Source organism: Nematolebias whitei, chromosome 1 (genome assembly GCF_014905685.2).
Source record: "Nematolebias whitei isolate Nwh7 chromosome 1, NemWhi1, whole genome shotgun sequence".
Lineage (NCBI taxonomy): Eukaryota > Metazoa > Chordata > Actinopteri > Cyprinodontiformes > Rivulidae > Nematolebias > Nematolebias whitei.
The window spans coordinates 59,694,166-59,713,444 of record NC_056498.1 but is presented as its reverse complement, the minus strand read 5'-3'; the positions used below and the strand labels follow the sequence as shown (position 1 = coordinate 59,713,444).

Below are 19,279 nucleotides of genomic sequence, written 5' to 3'. Positions count from 1 at the left end.
AATATGGGATTTGTTTAGCCTGAAGACTACTGGTAAACAGATTAACATTTTGGAGTAATGAAGCTGCTATCTTTTTGACCTGTTGCTGAAGAAAAGCTAACAGCTGCCTACAAAACACAGTGTGACTGTTTAATTCTTATCTGACCAGCGTTTTAGGACATATTTTGCTAACAGACAGTCCAACACAGGTATATACAGTACATTCACCTTATATGACAACGGGTGACAAAAGTGCAGACAGGTTGGTGCTTACTGTGTACAGTGTGGAAGGTGTAGGCCTCCTCTTTATTTGTAGCCTCAGGTCTGCAGATGACCTGCAGCATGGAGCTCTCAGACTGGGAGGTTTGAGAGGGGAGAGAATCGTAGTCGGGATCTTTTTCTGTCTGTGGACTTCAGAGGGAAAATAAAATGAGGTTTGAGTCCATCTTGAAGCTCTATCTGTAAATCTAACAGCATATTTTTACACACAAAAATGATTTTTGCAGACATTTACCTGTCAGGAGAGACTATTGGGATGTGAGTGGGCAGGACGGCCTGTAATGTGTTCGTTGGGAGGCTGGTGGGCGGTTTGGGGCGCTCTGATTTGTTCTCAGTGTTCGTATCTGATGTTGTTGCATCTGCCCTGGGGATGTCACTCTGATTTTCTGAACACAGACAAAACAGAAATACTTCTTTTGTGCTGTCGGCTGAAAGAAAATGACACAACTTTACTGTGTGTTTTGCTTGCTATTTTGGTTTCACAACAAGTTACAGGATCATAAACTGGATTTTTAAAAAGCCAAACTTTGGTATTCATTCATTTCTACTTTACTAAACTGAAGCATCAGTTTTTCCATGTTGGCCATTTCTTTTGTAACTCACAACCACAATCTGAATGAGAATTTGTGGACATACAGTAGCAACGTGAATTTCAAAGTATCAATGCTCAAAAATATAGCACTTTGTTTTTATTTAATATAAACAGGAACACAAGTTTTGTTTTTTCCTATTGAATAAGATGTGGAACTAATATTGAAGACCATTAACTTCTCATTTAAAAGATTATGTTTCCGGGGTTAAGTATAGCCTTTTTAATTTTTTTTTTCCAAACACTGATGCTTAATCAGCTGTATTTATGCCAAACACTGGAAACGACTAATAGAAAAAACGAAACCTTTAATTTAATATGATAACAATCTTCATTTTACCTTAATTTTAAAGGACAATCTGCTACTTAAGATATAGTCTAACACGACTAAAATAATTTGAAGTATTTGTTATGTTGCTATAGCACAGTTGAGTTAGTTAAATGTTAATAGTGGAGTACCTCAGAGGTGCGTTCCTGGGCCTTTTTTTTTAACACCTTTGATTAATGATCTTCCCAGCATAAAATCTACTGACAGTAAAATCCATATCAATTATACTTAATCATATTATCTAATATTGTTTTTGGTTCATTCTCAAGAAATATAAGACGTCATTGATAATCTAATATCATGATCAAATGGGTGGTAATTGGGTTTTAATTAAGCCAAATGTAAATTGTTGCATGTATGAAAAATACATTCATGTTATAATTAATATATAAATGTAATTGTACTAGAAACAGAGAGGGAAAAGATTTTTTGTGGTTACAAACAGATTATGATTCTTTAAGTATATTACCAAGATAAATTGCATATTAGGTATGATCAAATTTTTTTTACTTCTATTGACAAAGAATCATTTTAGCACTATATAAAAGATATATTAAACTTAATCTTGAACATTATGTTAAAGTCTGGTCACCTTCAATGGAGAGAGATAAAGAAAATTTAATTATGAGCTAATACCCAAACTACAGCCTCAGTAATTAGGATAGAAAAATAAAATCTGAGGAATTTGTGGTGATTTGATCAAAGTGTACAATACATGGCTCAGGGTAAGTTAATAATTATATTTTCTTTATTCTGGATTTAGAGGACTTAGAGGACATGAACTGTTTGTTGAGGTAAAAGATGTAGGTTAAATCTTTGACCTTGACTGTACTGTCAATTATTAAAGATACTTACTCACTCTGACATCAAACAGGTTATCTTGACAAAAGTATGCTTATTACAACACAATTATTTGATTTTACATGTTTTACTGTTATTTAATATTTTAGTTCTTATAGTATGTTTTTTTATTTGTATTTTAAATGAGTGTTTTTATAACAAATGAATAATTAGAATTTATTAAACTGTAAGATCTTAGCGGTAATGGTCAACAAAAGGATCTTTCTGTTATACTGTAAGCCTTATTGATCAAACACCAAGAGAAACACTGTTACCGTAATAATAAACCAAAGCCGACACTGTAGTCATGCAAACATTGCTGCTCAATCTCTGTACATGTTTAGATAAAAAAGATGGATCAACCTTCCTCTTCTGCATCCAGTTTTTCTCTGCTGCCTTTCTGCTCCTCTTCCTGTGTGCTGCCACCTCCCCCTCTCAAACTGAGGGACCCCAACAATGAAACAAACTCCAAGAAATTGGATTCATTGGGAATCTGTCCCTCTTTGGCCTCCAGATCCGATTTGGAACTGGTCATAGTGGTCTGATGAAAATGTAAAAAATAAATAAATAAATCATTTGTGAGTGCATTTCACCCAGGATGGTGTTTACAAGAACAAACATGGAAGCAGGAATGGAAACGAAGCTAAACATACCGTGTTATGTGAACGCTCTGAAAGTAGATCTTTACCACTGTCCATGCTTAGTCCTCGGATGTGAGTCCTTCCGCCAGGTCCGTAGCGGCCCACGATTGGTGGCAGACGCAGGAAACCTTGTGAATCTACGTTCAAATCCAGAGGGTCTGTATCGTCAGTGTGAGAGCGGACATCAATGCCGGATGAACTGTTGTCATTCGTCAGCTGTGGACTCGGTGTAGTGTCAGTCTTCAGTCCTTGATGCTCCTGTTGAGGATCTGGGTGCTCCATCAGCGTGGAGGACTCAGGACTACTCGTTTCTCTACACAGGTGAAACTCTTCACCTAGGTTTGTGGTCTGCTGATGTTTGGGTGTGGCGTCCTCCTTCTCTGATCCACTCGCTTCCTCTCCCTCCTCTTGCTTCTGCCTCTCCTCCTCAGGGGAGTCGAAGGTGATGACGGGGATCTTGATGTGACATTCCCCCGCATCCTTCTGAGCCTTGAAGGATACGCACACAGACGTGTCACACAAACCCTTAAATTAAACACCTCACGTTTTAAATTTTGAGGCATACAGGGTGCATTTTAAGGATTCTAATATGTGTTTTGTTTTTGCTTATCCACTGCAAAAAAAATAACATCGCAACTTAAAGTACATAAGTAAAGCACATAGCTCATCAGACAAAACTTAACGATAGAAACATGATGAAAGTAGATATTTAGCTACAGCAGTACTATAATGCTGCTCATTTTTATCGCCCACCTCTGAAAGCTAAAGAGTTAAAGTCTTTTTTTTCTTTTCCCAATGTGTCTCCAATGATGTGTAATATTAGCAAAACAGTTTATGAATACCCAAACTGATTTTTAAGAAAATTTTCAGAAGAAAAACAAATAATAATAATTTGATGTATGTTTGCATCAGATTAGGTTTTGGAGTCAATCACATTTAATATGGCAACCATATAACCAACCAAAGCAAACATAAAATAGCTGTAACTTTGTCAAAATAAACTATAAACTGTTTTAAGCTGATAAGCAGAACTAATCAGTTATTAATAATAAAAATGATCAAATTAATATTATTGTTGTCCTGTTTATAATTTCATCCATTTACGATTGAGATGCTTCTGCGTATTTTGTGCTATTTAAAACATTTAAATATTAGTATTTACGATTTGACTGGGAATAACTTGCAATGACTTTTAGTGTTTGCAACTTTTACACTTTTTAATATATTTAACTTTATTTACAAAACTGTTTTAAAAAACTGAGAGACTGTACATTCAATTCCTTCAAAACATTGTTTAATAAAAGTTACTTCAGCATACATGCTCTGCTGTTCTTCTTGTACTCGTTTTTTTCCAGCTTTTACCTGCTGCATTGCAAACTAACTTTTAGCTATTGTTTAGCTACATTTAGCTCTTAACTGTGAGTTAGCTATCGAAGAATGCTCAGTCAGGTCATCTGGACAGTTTATTTTTTGTAGAAAGACATTTTGCCCTCTATCTGCCTTCATCAGTCTGAGGAGTCCCAAGTAAACGGTTTCCCTACCAAGCAGTCCACTCCTTAAGTGGACCAACCAGTCTGCTGGAGATAAGACGGTTTCTGGGGGCTGTCCTGTCCCCTGTCGACTCCTCCCAGGCAGACAGCCAGATGACCTGACTGAGCAATATTGGATTTGCCTGGATGATTGAGCATGAACTTTGATGTGATTTAGCTATTTTTATCTTTTGGCTACTGATTTATTGTAGCATCTAGCTACTGTTTATTCACTTTTGCTTTATGCTGTGTTTTGCTAATCTTTTAAACCTATTTACGTTCAGTTTTTAACCACTGTCTTTACTCGTTTTTGCTTTTAGATATTGTTTTGATCATTTTAACTTGCAGCTATTGTTTGGCTGATTTTAGCTTTTAGCTATGGGTTTGCTCACTTTTAGACAGCTTTGCAACATTTTGTAGCTTCTGTTTTGCTAATTTTGGCTTTTAATTTTTGCAAATGTAGCCAAATATCTACAGTTTTACTAATTTTAGACGATAGCTAAGGGTTTGCTAATTGAACATTTAGCTCCTGTTTTGCTGATTTTAACTTATACTCTGCTTCTTCTTCTTCTTCTTCTTCTTTCAGCTTTTCCCTCAGGGGTCACCACAGCGAGTCAACCTCCTCCATCTCACTCTGTCCTCTGCATCCTTTGTCACTCCAACTACCTCCATGTCCTCTCTAACCGCATCCATATATCTCCTCTTTGTCTTTTCCTGGCAGTGGCATTTATAACATCCTTAACATGTCCCTCCTCTGGACATGTCCAAACCATCTCAGTCTGGCCTCTCTAACTTTATCTCCCAGTTGTTCAACCTGTGCTGTACCTCTGATGATCTCATTCCTAAGCTTATCCAGCCTTGTCATTCCTACGGAGAACCTCAACATCTCCATTTCTTCTACTTCCAGTTTGTTTTCCTATCTTTTTGTCAATGCCACTGTCTCCAGTCCAGATCATACTTACAATATAGATGGGCGCACCACTGTCTTGTAAACTTGTTTTTTGACTTTTGCTGACGCCCTTTTGTCACAAACCACTCCTGAAACTTTTCTCCATCCACTCCATCCTGCCTGGACTCTTTTTTTTTTTAAATCTCTTTACCACACTCCCAATTTTCACGGACAGTCGACCCCAAGTACTTGAAGTCCTGCACCTTTGTGACCTCTGCTCCTTGTAGCCTCACTGTTCCACCGGCCTCCCTTTCATTCACACATATATACTCTGTCTTAATATGGTTGACTTTCATTCCTCTTCTTTCAAGTGCATACCTCCACCTCTCCAAGTTATCTTCCACTTGTTCCCTGTTCTCACCACAGATCACAATGTCATCTGCAAACATCATAGTCCTCTGGGATTCCTGCCTGACCTCATCTGTTAGTCGGTCCATCACCAGAGCAAACAAGAAGGGGCTCAGAGCTGATCCTTGATGCACTCCCACCTCCACCTTGAAGCTATCTGTCACTCTTACAGCACATGTCATCACTGTCCTGCTGTCCTCATACATGTCCTGTACCAGTCTAACATACTTTTCTGCCACTCCAGATTTCCTCATGCAATACCACACCTCCTCTCTTGGCACTCTGTCATATGCTTTTTCTAAATCCACAAAGACGCAATGGAGTTCTTTCTGACCCTCTCTGTACTTCTCCATCAGCTTTCTCAAAGCAAATATGGCATCTGTGGTGCTCTTTCTTGGCATGAAACCATACTGCTGCTCACAGATAGTCACCTCTCGTCTAAGTCTTGCTTCCACAACTCTCTCCCAGATCTGCATTGTGTGGCTCATCAACTTAATTCCCCTGTAGTTGCAACAACTATGTACATCACCATTGTTCTTAAAAATGAGCACAAGCACACTTCTCCATTCCTCAGGCATTTTATCATCCTCAAATATGCCAATGAATATTTGAGCTAAAAACCTCACTGTCATCTTTCCAAGACATTTCCAGACCTCTACTGGTATGTCATCAGGTCCTACTGCCTTCCCCTTCTTCATTCTTTTCGGAGATTTCTGGACTTCACCCTCACTAATCTTTCCCACTTCCTGGTCCACAGTTTCTATGACCTCTACTCTTCTTTCTCTTTAATTATCTTCATTCAATAGCTCCTCAAAAGTACTCCTTCCATTTTCTCGACACACTCTTCTCACTTGTGAGAACATTACCATTCCTATCTTTAACAAGCCTAACCTGCTGCACATCCTTTTCAGCCTGATCCCTCTGTCTCGCCAATCGGTATAAGTACCTCTTGCCATTTTTAGTGTTCAGCCTCCCATACAACTCATCATACACCTTCTTCTTTTCCTTAGCTACTTCCCTCTTTGCGCCACTTCCCATCTCCTTATATTCCTGTCTCCTCTCTTCAGTCCTCTCACTGTCATATTTTTTCTTGGCTAACCTCTTTCTTTGAATTTCTTCCTGCACTTCACTATTCCACCACCAGGTTTCCTTATCATCTATTCTGTGTCTAGATGACACACCAAGTACCTTCCTACCTGTCTCTCTGATTACTGTTGCTGTAGTATCCCAGCCATTTGGAAGCTCTTTCTTACCACCCAGACCCTTTAACAGCTCCTCTCTGAATTTCTCACAACATTCTTCCTTCTTCATCTTCCACCATTTGGTCTTCTTCTCTGATTTTAATTTTTTCTCTTCTTCACAGCGGCAGTCATTCTCCACACACCTATCCGATGCTGTCTGGCCACGCTCTCCCCTGCCACAACCTTACAGTCTCCATTCTCAATCAGGTTTCCTCTTCAACACAGAATGTAGTTGACCTGTGTACTCCTTCCTCCACTCTTATAGGTCACTCTATGTTCCTCCCTCTTTTGGAAATAATTGTTGACTACAGCCATTTCCATTGTCTTTGCAAAATCCACCACCATCTGTCCTTCCTGATTTCTTTCCTTGACACCAAACATACCCATCACTTCTTCATCCCCTCTGTTTCCTTCACCAACATGTCCATTCAGGTTTGCTCCGATCACTCTCTCCTCCCTGGGAATACTCTCTATCACTTCATCCAGATCTTTCCAAAATGTATCTTTGTCCTCCCCATCACATCCAACCTGTGGAGCATAACCACTGACAATGTTTAGCATCAGACCTTCTACTTCTACTTTCAGGCACATCACCCTATCTGACACTCTTTTCACCTCAACTACATTCTTTGCCAACTCCTCCTTCAGGATCACCCCTACTCCATTTCTCTTTCTATCTGCACCATGGTAAAACAGTTTGAACCCTGCTCCAGTGCTGCGAGCCTTGCTGTTCTTCCACTTGGTCTCTTGGATACATAAAACATCTACCTTCCTTCTCTGCATCATGTTAGCCAGCTCTCTACTTGTGCCTGTCATTGTCCCCACATTTAGAGTTGCAACCCTCAGTCCTACATTCTTGACTTTCCTCTTCTCTCTCTGTCTCCTGACACGACAGCTTCTGTTCTGCTTGTTTTTTAATTTTGTCAGTTCAGTAAATGGATCATTCTTCGACAAATGTCAGTAAAGTCTTGCAGCACTAAGCATTTGCACTGCACTTTTGTAGAAAATACTATTTCTCGTGTCAAAAGTGTTTTGCTGCAGTTTTTGCAGTGCCACATAAACTTACCATGGATACTGAAAACAAAAGTTCAATGATTTTTCCGTCTGACCTGTGCGTTCTCCAGAAGGCTCTGCTTGACTCTCTCCTCTAGCTGAGCAGCTGTCTGAGGGTCGCAGCTCATTGTAATTATGATCTTGACCATGTCGCTGTCGTCCAGGAGGGCAGACTTAGGACCGGGACTGGAGGTATCAACCAAAACTACCTCAATCTCATCAGAACAATATGTTTCTTCCACTGGATCAGGCTGAAACTTGATACAAGAGAGGATAGACTTCTGAACAGAATGTGTGAATAATTCAAACACATTCCACTGCTTTTTATAAAAGCACTCTTTATGAAGACTCGTAAATGTCACAACATGACTCTCTTTTGTGTTTGCATAGCTCACCTGCTCTGGAGACTCTGGGATGTCAATGAACTCATCTTGGTCATGTTTTAGGGTCTCCAGTGAGTTGTTAGCATCCGAGGGCTCTTTTGCCCCCACACTTCCCTTCTCACTTTCATCTCCACTCTCATTTGAAGGTGGCAAACCTTCATCGACTGTCTCCTTGTCCTCATTCTCTGTATTCACAAACTCTGTCTCCTCTGTTCTCTCCAGCTCAGAGTCTTTCTCTGGTATCTTCCCCTCCTCTGATCGAGCTCTGTTTTTCCTCAACAAAGAGGTCTGAATGTCCACTCCTTCTGTCACGGGTCCAGTTTCACTTATATCTGTGTGTATTTTTGCCATTTCAGTATCAGATCTGGGACGAGAGGCTTCTTTTTCAGTCCTGGATGGGGACTTCTGCTGGGCCTGCAGCAGTGGGGCATCTTGCTCTGGATTGGGGCTGGAGAGATCATCTGGAGACAGCTCAAGGTTTGGCTGCAGACTTCCTGCCATGGATTTTTCTTCTGCAGCATTCTCACACTGTCCTGAAATGGAAAGAAAACTGATTTATTTTGGAATGACTAATATTGTTATTTATTTAGTCCAAAAAAAACTTTGTTTGATTAGCTGCCATGACTCACACTATTATAGCTTTATTTCTCAATTAATAAGGGCACAGAAGGCAGATGTCATTCACTATTAAATTTTGTACATACAGTCACCTGATCCATTGCACCAATGGTAATGTCCCTTTTTTATGACAAGCTGACTTTGCTTTGTTTAATAACTACTAGACTTGTTGGCAGGCTAAATTATAGGTTGCACATTTTCTGTCAAAACAGTGTTTGCAGAAAAGAATGTTGTCAGTTTAAATTGTCCGAGGAGCCATCCAAATAGAGGAAAAGAACAGGGTTTGCTTCCATCCAGGACAGTCTGTTAACATGCTTTTTTAAACATCCGAAGTCATCTTTATAAAAAAAAACTTTGTGTACTGTCCATGTATGTTTTTATATATATTTTTTTATTCTGGAATGTTCCTTCAAATAAAAGCAGGTGTCATCTGCGTAAATGATTTTCCTGTCTGCAGTTTAATGAACAAACCCTTATTTTTCTGTTTTGGAGTTGCACACGTAAATTAATTTGCTTCTACAATGCTCCTAAACACCCATAGCTTCTATCGTTTCTCTTTAACTTTTCTTGAAATCTTTAACTGGTTCTAATTAAACCCAGCTCTAAAGGCCACTTTCATTTGTTCCCTCATCTGAGCCACAGACATCATGCAAAAATTAAGCCATCCTTCAAAAATGAAGAAGGGCTTTAAAAGCAAATGCAAAGTCTGCAATTCTAAGATAAAATACTTGCTTTTGTCATGCTTTTCTTCTAATTGTTGTATTGTGTTTTTTCTTTTGCTAGCTCTTTGATTGTACTTGTTTGATTTTCTGCTGTGAAAGTCAAAACCAAGTCTGGCTTTATGCCAACTAAACGACAAAATTGAAGGGAAATATAGGGTAACACGTTAGCATCTTTGCTGACATGGCCTAAACTTTGGTCAATATGTGATTTGTTAACCTTGTTCCAGATCCAAATTTCTGCTACCTAAGCTACCAAACACTTACATATGTACAGGTTTGTTACATGGATGCATACATGGTTTCAAGTAAATGTTCGTTTACATTATTTAAATGTAAATGAACAAATGCAGAGAATTTTCCTTGATATTTTATTTTATTTTATTTTGTATGTTTTTGCACAATTTAATTTATTTTTATTCATCTAAGTTACTTTATCTGTTGTTTGTTGTTGATCTTGCACTACAAATTATTTTGAACATTACTGTTGCAGTTCTTTGGCACCAAAGTTAATAAACCAGATGACACTTTTGCTGAAAAATACACTACATACTGTTGTTTTATTCTTATTTTGTTACTTTTAGTACCACATATATACATAGGATAATGTAAACAGAGCTGTCAGAGTTGCAATGAGTTTATGTTAGGTGGGTGAAAGATCTGATCATCTGACTGCTGATTAATCCACATTATTAGCAGAAATAGAGGGCCCCAAACCAAATTTCGCTCAGGGCCCCATGGAGGCTTGGTCCGGCACTGGATGCATGGTTAGAATTTTAGCTACAGCAGCTTAAATAAACCTTAGATTAAGAATAAAACTTAAAAACTGATCCACCTTTAGGCATTTTTGCACTCTGAAGTGCAAAAGTGCCTAAAGCTTTTTTAGGTACAATAAAGTGTGTCTAAAAAAAGCATTACTCTTTCAAATAGTACAATCGCTCTTTTTATAGCATTGTTCAACACCATTGTTAAAAATAGTTTAACTGGGATTAGACATTTCAGAAGCTTTGCAGTGTTGTGATGTTGTTTATTTAATTAAATTAGTTTAATAAAGGCTAAAGGGTTTAGATTCCAAATATAATGAAGCTGTTTATGTAAAAGAAATGAAACGGTGAGGGGAAATGTATCAAATGAATCACCTGCAGTTTTCCTCTCATCTGACTTTGAGCAGTCCTATCATAAGAACAAAAAGAACAAGTTAAATCTGGACTTTGAGCAAGTCAGCACAGAGTTTGTGTATTATTCATCTTCACCTACCACCCCTATGAGTCCTGGGTCAGTTTCAGTCTGTTTAACCGTCACCTGGATCACTGGGCTGGGACGCTTTTGAGCCAGCGTTGTTATGGCAACACTGTCTGGTACAGTGCTGCTCTTTCTGTTGGACAAAAACAAGAGATGGGGGGAAACGAAACCGTGACAACACAGAGTCAGGTGGGAGTTCATCTAGTGCTTTACTTTGAAAGGAAATCTTTTGTTCTTTCTTCCCAGCATTTTAGGTTTTTCATACAAAAATAAGCTGAATTAATACCGAGGATGAAGCAGGTTTGTGTCAGAGCTATTTATTCCTCTCTCGGAAATGAAATACAGTAGTCCCTCGCTACTTCCCGGTTCGTTTATCGTGGACTCGCTCTATCACGGTTTTTCAAAATAAGATTGGACAGGCCACACAATCAGCTGATTGATGGATGAGCCGCACGATTGACATGGAATTTTCATTTAAAATAAACTATTTAAAATTCTTTAGCTCCTGATGCACCTTTGTGCAGCCCTTACTGTAGGATAAACTTCCTACTGCAGCTGATCAGCTGTTCACCATGCAGAGCGGAGAAGTGGGCGTGGCCAACAGCGCATGAAGGTGGCAAAGAGCAGAGGAGGAAGGGCGCTGAAATCACGACATTACGTGTTCTTTTAGAGCATTTAGAGTTTAGAAACATTGTTTAGAATGTTGCAAAAGTGTGAGAATGGTTTTAAACTCCTTTATATATATATATACATATATAAATAATAAAATAAACTACTACTTACTACTTGTACTATTCCTAGTTCGTGGTTTTTCACTTATTGCGGATCTTCAGGGTACGGATCATCCGCGATAAATGAGGGACTACTGTACAGTCATACAAAGAAAAAGCAGTGATGGATCTCCATACAGCGTGTTACAACAATTAGCTTGAGTAAAAGTCACTAATATCAGTTACTCGTTCACCAAGAATGACATTTGATCATGAAATCAGTGAGAAAAGAGAAAATAAAGACTGAAGTGGGAGCTCTGTATCAGCATTTATGGTTCTCTAGAATGAGTTCTAAACCCTAATTGTATGTTTTTGCATTAATAATTACCGTATTTTTCTGACTATAAGTCGCACCGGATTATAAGGCCCATTAAGCGAAACTAAACAGTCAGATAAGTCAAACTCATTCACAATAACCATGTAACATTGGTTTGAGGTCAGTAAGCACAACTAGAATTAATACATAAGGTGCACATCATTATAAGGCTCACTGTCGATTTTTTGAGAAAATTAAAGGATTTTAAGTGTGCCTTATAGTCCGAAAAATACGGTAAGTTGTCCATCCATCCATCCATTATCTTTACCCGCTTATTCCATTTTGGGTCACGGGGGTCGCTGGTGCCCATGTCCAGCAATCACTGTGCAAGGGGCGGGGTACACCCTGGACGGGTCGCAAGTCCATCACAGGGCCACATAGAGACAAACGAGACAAACGACCATTCACTCAATCACTCACACCTAGGGACAATTTAGAGTTACCAATCAGCCTAACATGCATGTTTTTGGTCTGTGGGAGGAAACCGGAGCACCCGGAGAAAACCCACGCATGCACGGAGAGAACATGCAAACTCCACCCAGAAAGGCCCCTGGACCGGGGTTTGAACCAGGGACCTGCTCGCTGAGAGGCAGCAGCTCTACCAGTTGCGCCACCGTGCTGCCAACGGTAAGTTGTATCTTTAGGGATTTAGCTCTCTAGTCTAGATTTCGCAATAACCAACCTGGCAGAGCATTGTGTAGAGAAAAATACAATTGTATTTAGAACTAAATGTACATTTTTTGCACATCTGATGGGTCGTTGTGACTGTTGTCATTTTTTATTTAAAGTATTCAGTGTCTTCACCTGATACTGGCTGGCAAGCATGGGTCTGAGGCATTACTCTTCTTCTCCTGGGCCTTGCTGAGGTCCGACAGACTGCGGACCACCACTTCACCCTCATCGAACATCAGGTGCAGCCGATAGTTGGCCATCTTGATGAGGATGAAGAAGACAGTGATGGAAGTGCAGTAGATGCTCAAAGCCATGGTGGTAGGTGGCAGAGCCTGTAGGGGAATAAATGTAAAGGTTTAACGGGTGTTGAGTCATTTATTTGTGTTTATTTGGGCACAAATAAATTACAACCAGTGCCTGTTACAGTCTCAGCCAACCATGATAGCTGAGCTGATCATCAGTGGGATTATTGAAGTTTACTGATCCCAGATAGAAGGAGGGATGGCTCAGAAAAAAGAGCTGGGGGATTATGAACTCAGCATCTGCTTCAAACTGATATACAAGTCATACTTTTTTGGACAGAATTCTGGCTGTTTTGGGTGTTTCCAGGTGCGGATTTGAAGCCTGGTAACAATTCTGTAATAAAAACAAATTTCTGTCATTGATTTTTTTTGGACTGTTTTGCAGAAAACAAAGTATGCAGCTTTGCACAAAGACATAATTCACAACAAAATGAAAAGACTGGTTTAACTCACACAGATGGGACATCTCTGAAATAGAGGTCTCCAAAAGGCACAACATGGGATCCAGACCCAAACGAGGCCTTGTATGGACCCAGATCACTTGGTAAATGTTTCAGTGGAATGTATTTTTTATTTTTCATTTTCTTTTTTTTTTTTTAGGCAGCACAGCTTGCAAATACTGCAGTATAGGTTGCACAGTTCATCCTGCATTTACAGTAATTAATTGTAGGTGGAGCAGCTGTTTTAGCATTCACTGTCATTCATTTTTGGTGGCACAGCTTTTCTTGAATTCATGGTAAACCTGACTCAGAGTGGAAGTTGGCAGCTTACAAAGACGTACAAGCCTGGAAAAATAACACTGTGAGATAATAAAAGTGGTCAGTAAACAAGCATGTAAATATAAATATTCTGGACAGATAAATCTTTCTTTAGATAGACCTCACTGGAGACCCTATGACTTAAGGTCTAGATCAATTAAAAACACACTCACACACAAAAACCACGTCACACACGAGGAGCTGAGCTTTATTGTTCAGGCAAAATCTGGTCGATAAGTCAGGAAGCCAACAAATGTAGATCTCTGGAAGGGATGCAGGTTGAGTTACACCCATTAATCCACAGTTTGACGCTTCCTGGCTCCACCACTGTCACATGCAGGAGCAACCATGCGTTCCGACGCTGCATGCAGGGAAACTGCGACAGCGCGCGCATTTAGCCAGAATACTGCCAGATTTTTGTAAATCTGTCTTTTATTAAACGTGAATACAAGGGTATAGGCACCTCCGAGGCCTTGAACGTCATGTTCCTCCAAGGAAACTCACCAGATGGAGCGACAAGGGGAGCATCAGGAGAAAGATCCACAGATAGAGGTGGCAGCAGTTGTTGAATTTGTTCTGGTCCGGGTCGTAGTACCATCCCCCGGTCAGAGATGCCCAGACTCCCTGACGCAGGGTCTGCACAACCTGGGAGCCCATCTCTGCCTCCTGCTCCTCCTCCTCCTCCTCCTGCTCCTCCTCCTCCACTCCGCTCAGGTTGGACGGATGATGGTGATGATGCTGATGCTGCAGGGCTACAATGGGTTTGTTTCCTCCTCTAACGGGTGCTGCTGTCGCTACGCCTCCATGTTGGAGCGACGCAGCGCGGCTCCGGAGACTTGTCCTTCATGCCTCATCGGTCCTCCTCGGTGTTTCTCGTCTCGTTTGTCTTTTCCTGTCCAAATCTCGAAGCCTGCATCGCTGCTGCCGCGGTCTTCATCTTGACCTGCTCGTATCTTCTCTTTCCTCTCCTCTCTCTGCTCCAATCGTACAGATGCGCAGCTCTGACAGCCCCCTATCTGCCTCCTCCTCCTCCTCCTCCTCCTGCCTCCCTGTCCCTTTCTCATAAGTCCCACCTTCACTGCTCACGAGACAAGCAATTTGGAGAGAAATCCACATGTAACCAAAACACATTGTGCATCATAAAATATGTGTTTATATCCGTTAGGCCCAGTGCAGTGCTTTTAGAGGTAAGTTAGCTGTGCAAACACCTTTAGGCTTCATTCATTATTAATGCAAAAACTATAATAGTTTGAAGTCATTGTTGTTTTAGATCACATTGTCACTGTGTGTTTGTGGTCCATGTATGGAGCACAGCAAGTGACAAAAATGTAAAATTGGGAAGGCCAGTACTGTAAGTCACTAAGTCATTCAAATAGCAAATAATAATAATAATAATAATAATAATGATGATAATAATAATAAAAGGTCCAGCATGGTGGCGCAGTTGGTAAAGCTGCCGTAGATTTGCACTCAGGTCCAAAAATCCGAACCGACCCAGCCCCAGCCCGTATCCATCATCTCCGAACCTCACTCGCTCCGAGAAATTAATAGTAATTACAGGTCCGAAACTGGAAAAAACCCCACAACATTTTTAATTAGGCTTTGACTGCTTATACCGCCGACTATTATTAACGGTTGGCGGACGCGCACGGCTGAGGGGGCAGAAGATCAGAGCTGAAGAGCTCTCAAAGCGCATTAAATGCTTCCCCTGTTTCTGCCTGCATCCTGCTCTGACATGTCGGATATTTTGTGATCTCACCTGTTTGGGTCGTCGGCCGCACGCGTCTGCTGAGTGCAGTGGCTGAATGAATGTTCATTTGGTGATGGATCACTGGCAGTGATCCATCTGAAGCTTAACTGAACTTTTTACCTCTTTCAACGCACGCGGTTGAATGGCCACGTGTAACAGGTGTGGTATGGCAAGCCATGTTTGCATATATTGTATCGTCAGCCGCACGCGTTCCTGACGCAATAAAAAGCCAGACACTGATTCGGCCCACACATTATTATGGCCCGGCCCATTTCGAATCCGGGTCGGGCGGGGCCGGACACCGGGTTTGGGTTAGAAATGACAGCTCTAAGATGCCATCTCTCAGCGAGAAGGTCGCTGGATCAAGTCCTGGCTGGGGGCCTTTCTGGGTGGAGTTTGCATGTTCTCTCCGTGTAGGGCGGTAGCTTAAATATGTCAGCAGAGGCTGCCAAGGTATCATATTTGTTCTGTGGGTTCAGGCAGATGGTGTAGTTTGTCCTTCAGTGGACACCGTACTTTGACTTCTGCTGAGCGGGTAGGATTTCGATCAGTGTTTGCTTATGGTTTGTAAGGTAAGCTCCGCTAATCGCTAGCTCCTCACTATAGCCAAATTATTTTTTTAAACTCTGTTAGTATAATGTTTACATTTTTAAATGTATTCAGTTAGTGAGATGTTGGTGCGTCGCCTGACAAAATTTCAGGTGTTTAAGACTTTTTTATAAATATCAGCTGTAAGCTTTGCTAGTCATTCATTTGATTCATTTTATGTACTTCCTGGATTATGTGCACAATTTTGTAACCTCAATAATCTCTTTTTAGGTTTAATGACAGAGTACTTAATTTTGTATTGTTTTTTTTAAAATATATACTGTATTTGGAAAACGGCTTTAATGTGAGTTATGTTAACACAGAGTGTTTACTGATGGTTTGTAAGTTGAAGCCGCTGGCAAGTGCACCAAATAAACTTCACAGTCTCAACCATGACCCAAATCACCGTGTGTCTGACTCCTGCCTCAAACTGCACTCCGACAACAACCCTTAATACACTACGCAGAGCTTTCGGAAGTAGTGAGGTGCCATTTCACACGGATAGGGTTACATCTTTATTGGGTTACATATGCGTGGGTTTTCTCCGGGTACCCTGGTTTCTTCCGACTGACCAAAAACATGCATGTTAGGCTGACTGGTAATTCTAAATTGTCCCTAGGTGTGTGTGCGAGAGTGAATAGTTATTTGTCTATGTGTCCCTGTGATGGACTTGTGACCTGTCCTGGGTGTACCCTGACTCTCTCACAGTGCTGGATATGGGCACCAGTGACCCCCGTGACCCAGAAAGGAAAAAGCGGTAAAAGATGATGACTGGATGGATAATAAAGGGACATTTTTGTTGCTGTCTCACTGAATTGTTACAAAGTACATGTCCACAACCAAGCAAACTTTTTTTGTGTGTCTACTCTAGAAAAACTATAAGTGTGCACATTATTTTGTTACCCACACCCACCATCACAGCCACCCCATAGACTTTTTTATTTATTTTATACTGTAATGCACTTTAGAGAAAAAAAAAAAGAGATTATGTTTTTATTTCTGATTAACGTCATTTATACTTGATGGTGTTACACTACTCATAAAATTCTAGACTGTATTAAGGACTTTGAAAGTTGAAAACAAAATCAGATCAGCAGTCCCAGTAAAAGTTGGTCCCCTTCATGCAAACAAATAGGATGTTGCATTGATAGAATGTAAAAAAAAATACCTTCAACAGCTTTAGCGCTCATAGACAGTGCTTAATTTGCAAACTAAACGATGCTGAATCCCCTAGGAAATTTTAAATAAAGTAGATGCCATTTCCTGCATTCTGATGCATTTTAACCGTTTGTTAAACATCTACATTTACCTACATTTGTAAACACTTGATTTAAAAACTATTTTAGAGAGCAACAAGAAGTGGCCTGACCAACAGCTCTCTCCTTATGTGAAAAGAGCATGTTCCGCTTCTCTCAAGCATCCTGACCCCCACCACCACCACCACCTGACGGTTCCGAGCCCAAGCCCGACTCTATTCCGTTGAATTCACTGTCCTCCTCGTTGTTGTCCTCCTCCACATGTGAAACCTCCAGGCTCCTCCTCAGGCTGTTCATGGCGGCTGCCTGTGGGCTCCTGGTTAGCTCAGCACTCGCCCCCACACCACTTGCTCCTTCTCCAGTATTATCTCCATGTCCATGCCTTCATGTGCTTCAATTCTCCATTGTTTAGTTGTACAATGAGAAGAATTTTTTAAAATTAAAGTATATTGGACTTTCTTTTCAACATTTTGATCGCTGTTATTTTGACAAATTGACGCCGTTGTTTTGATAAGTGACATTCGTAACGTGATTACCCAACAAACATTTCCCTCATATTTTTTTTAATCATCAACATTTTATTAATGACCCACTTAAACTTTAAAACTGATTTGCAATTTAGTTGTGTTTAATTATATTTTTGTGTTTTTAATTAAATTGCCCATGACTGAACTTTTAGGGGTGGAGATTTTTTAAGGGTAGAAATGGAAATGCTTACTTGAAGGGACAGCACTTATGTGATATTATAGGAAGCTCGTAAGTGGCTGTTATGTTTAAAATTAGTGTTTATGTAATTATTTTCAGATTACATATCCAATATAGGTTTTATTGGTTAAGTGCAGTCAAATTTGTTCATAACTTTATTATTAGTAAGCTCGAGAGTTACTGATCCAAGCAAACAGTTACTGGAACGCACCCTGTCAAAATAAGAGTTCCCGAATCCTGTTCCATCAGGATCCGGCTCAAACTAAGCCCTGTTCATGATGAAAAATTAAAACCTGCACACAGACTTGCTAACAAACATAATCCTGCTGTTCTGATGTAAGATCCAAGGGAGTCCAGATGCTGAAGAATAAAGGGCAGGGCCGTAATGACAGTTCCATCCATTGACCTGGTGGTGGTGTTCTCTAAAAAGCAGTAGAAGGTGTTAAGGTCATGAAGTTCCCCATATGGGAGGCAAAATGTCTTCAACTACAAAATAGAAGTCCAGTGGCTTAGTTTATTTACTCTTTTTTTATTTGACATGTCCTATGATTCAGAATCTACACCGACATTGGTGTTAGATTGTATTGATACTATAGCAGGTTGGGAGTGATACTTGTGTTTGTTTCTCTTCTTTACTTTCAGAATACAGCTCCGATTCTAGAAGTACAACTATGTGTGCAAGTATACAGCAATCTGCAATTTCATATGTAACCACAGGAAGAAACAAATATGGAATTTAAAAAAAAAGTCCACTCCAGTTGCAGAAATGATACGCATGTGACATGTAACTGACTTTCAGAGGACAAGAAAGAAAAACGAACACAGAATGGCAGGTCCAGGATGGAGGCGAGTAGGTCCCTCACTAAGAGGAAAGACCAAAAACAACAACACATATTAAAATAGAAATAATTACAAATAATTCAATTTAATTCATCAAACTATTCATTTATAACTATTAATTTGATGAAATTAGGTAAATTAGTCCTCTAGTAGACTAAGCCATAGCATAGGACAACAAATAGGTCAGGAAACTAAGCCAACCCTAACTACAGGATTTATCAAAAAGGAAAGATCCTAAATCTGGACAATGTGTCAGCCTCATAGACAGAAACTGAAAGTTGGTTCCACAAGAGAGCAGCTTGATAACTGAAAGATCTTCCTCCCATTCTGCTTTTGGAAACTTCACAAGTAAACCAGCAGTCGGAGAGCCAAGCGCTCTGTTAGGAAAATATGGAACAGTAAGATCTATAATATAAGATGGAGCTAAGTTGTTGACAGCTTTGTATGTTAGAAGTAAGATTTTGAATTATTTTCTGAATTTGACAGGGAGAAGATGGAGAGAAGCTAAAACTGGAGAGATATAATCTCTCCCAATTCTCATTAAAACTCTGGCAGCAGCATTTTAGATTGGCTGAAGACTTTTT

General features: G+C 40.0%; 1 protein-coding gene across 1 annotated transcript in view; it reads right to left on the bottom strand.

The window, feature by feature from the left end:
* pcnx2 (pecanex 2) overlaps nucleotides 1–14,580 on the bottom strand; it is a 43,814-nt gene extending 29,234 nt beyond the window's left edge. The window contains exons 1-10 of the mRNA XM_037679678.1: nucleotides 14,061–14,580; nucleotides 12,629–12,828; nucleotides 10,754–10,871; nucleotides 10,636–10,669; nucleotides 8,172–8,692; nucleotides 7,833–8,033; nucleotides 2,669–3,145; nucleotides 2,379–2,556; nucleotides 494–644; nucleotides 254–390 (exon numbers count right to left, since the gene is read on the bottom strand). Coding sequence (XP_037535606.1) covers nucleotides 254–390; nucleotides 494–644; nucleotides 2,379–2,556; nucleotides 2,669–3,145; nucleotides 7,833–8,033; nucleotides 8,172–8,692; nucleotides 10,636–10,669; nucleotides 10,754–10,871; nucleotides 12,629–12,828; nucleotides 14,061–14,213 — 2,170 coding nt within the window. The 5' untranslated portion in view covers nucleotides 14,214–14,580. The remainder of the gene's footprint in view (nucleotides 1–253; nucleotides 391–493; nucleotides 645–2,378; nucleotides 2,557–2,668; nucleotides 3,146–7,832; nucleotides 8,034–8,171; nucleotides 8,693–10,635; nucleotides 10,670–10,753; nucleotides 10,872–12,628; nucleotides 12,829–14,060) is intronic.
* Nucleotides 14,581–19,279: the final 4,699 nt, after the last annotated feature.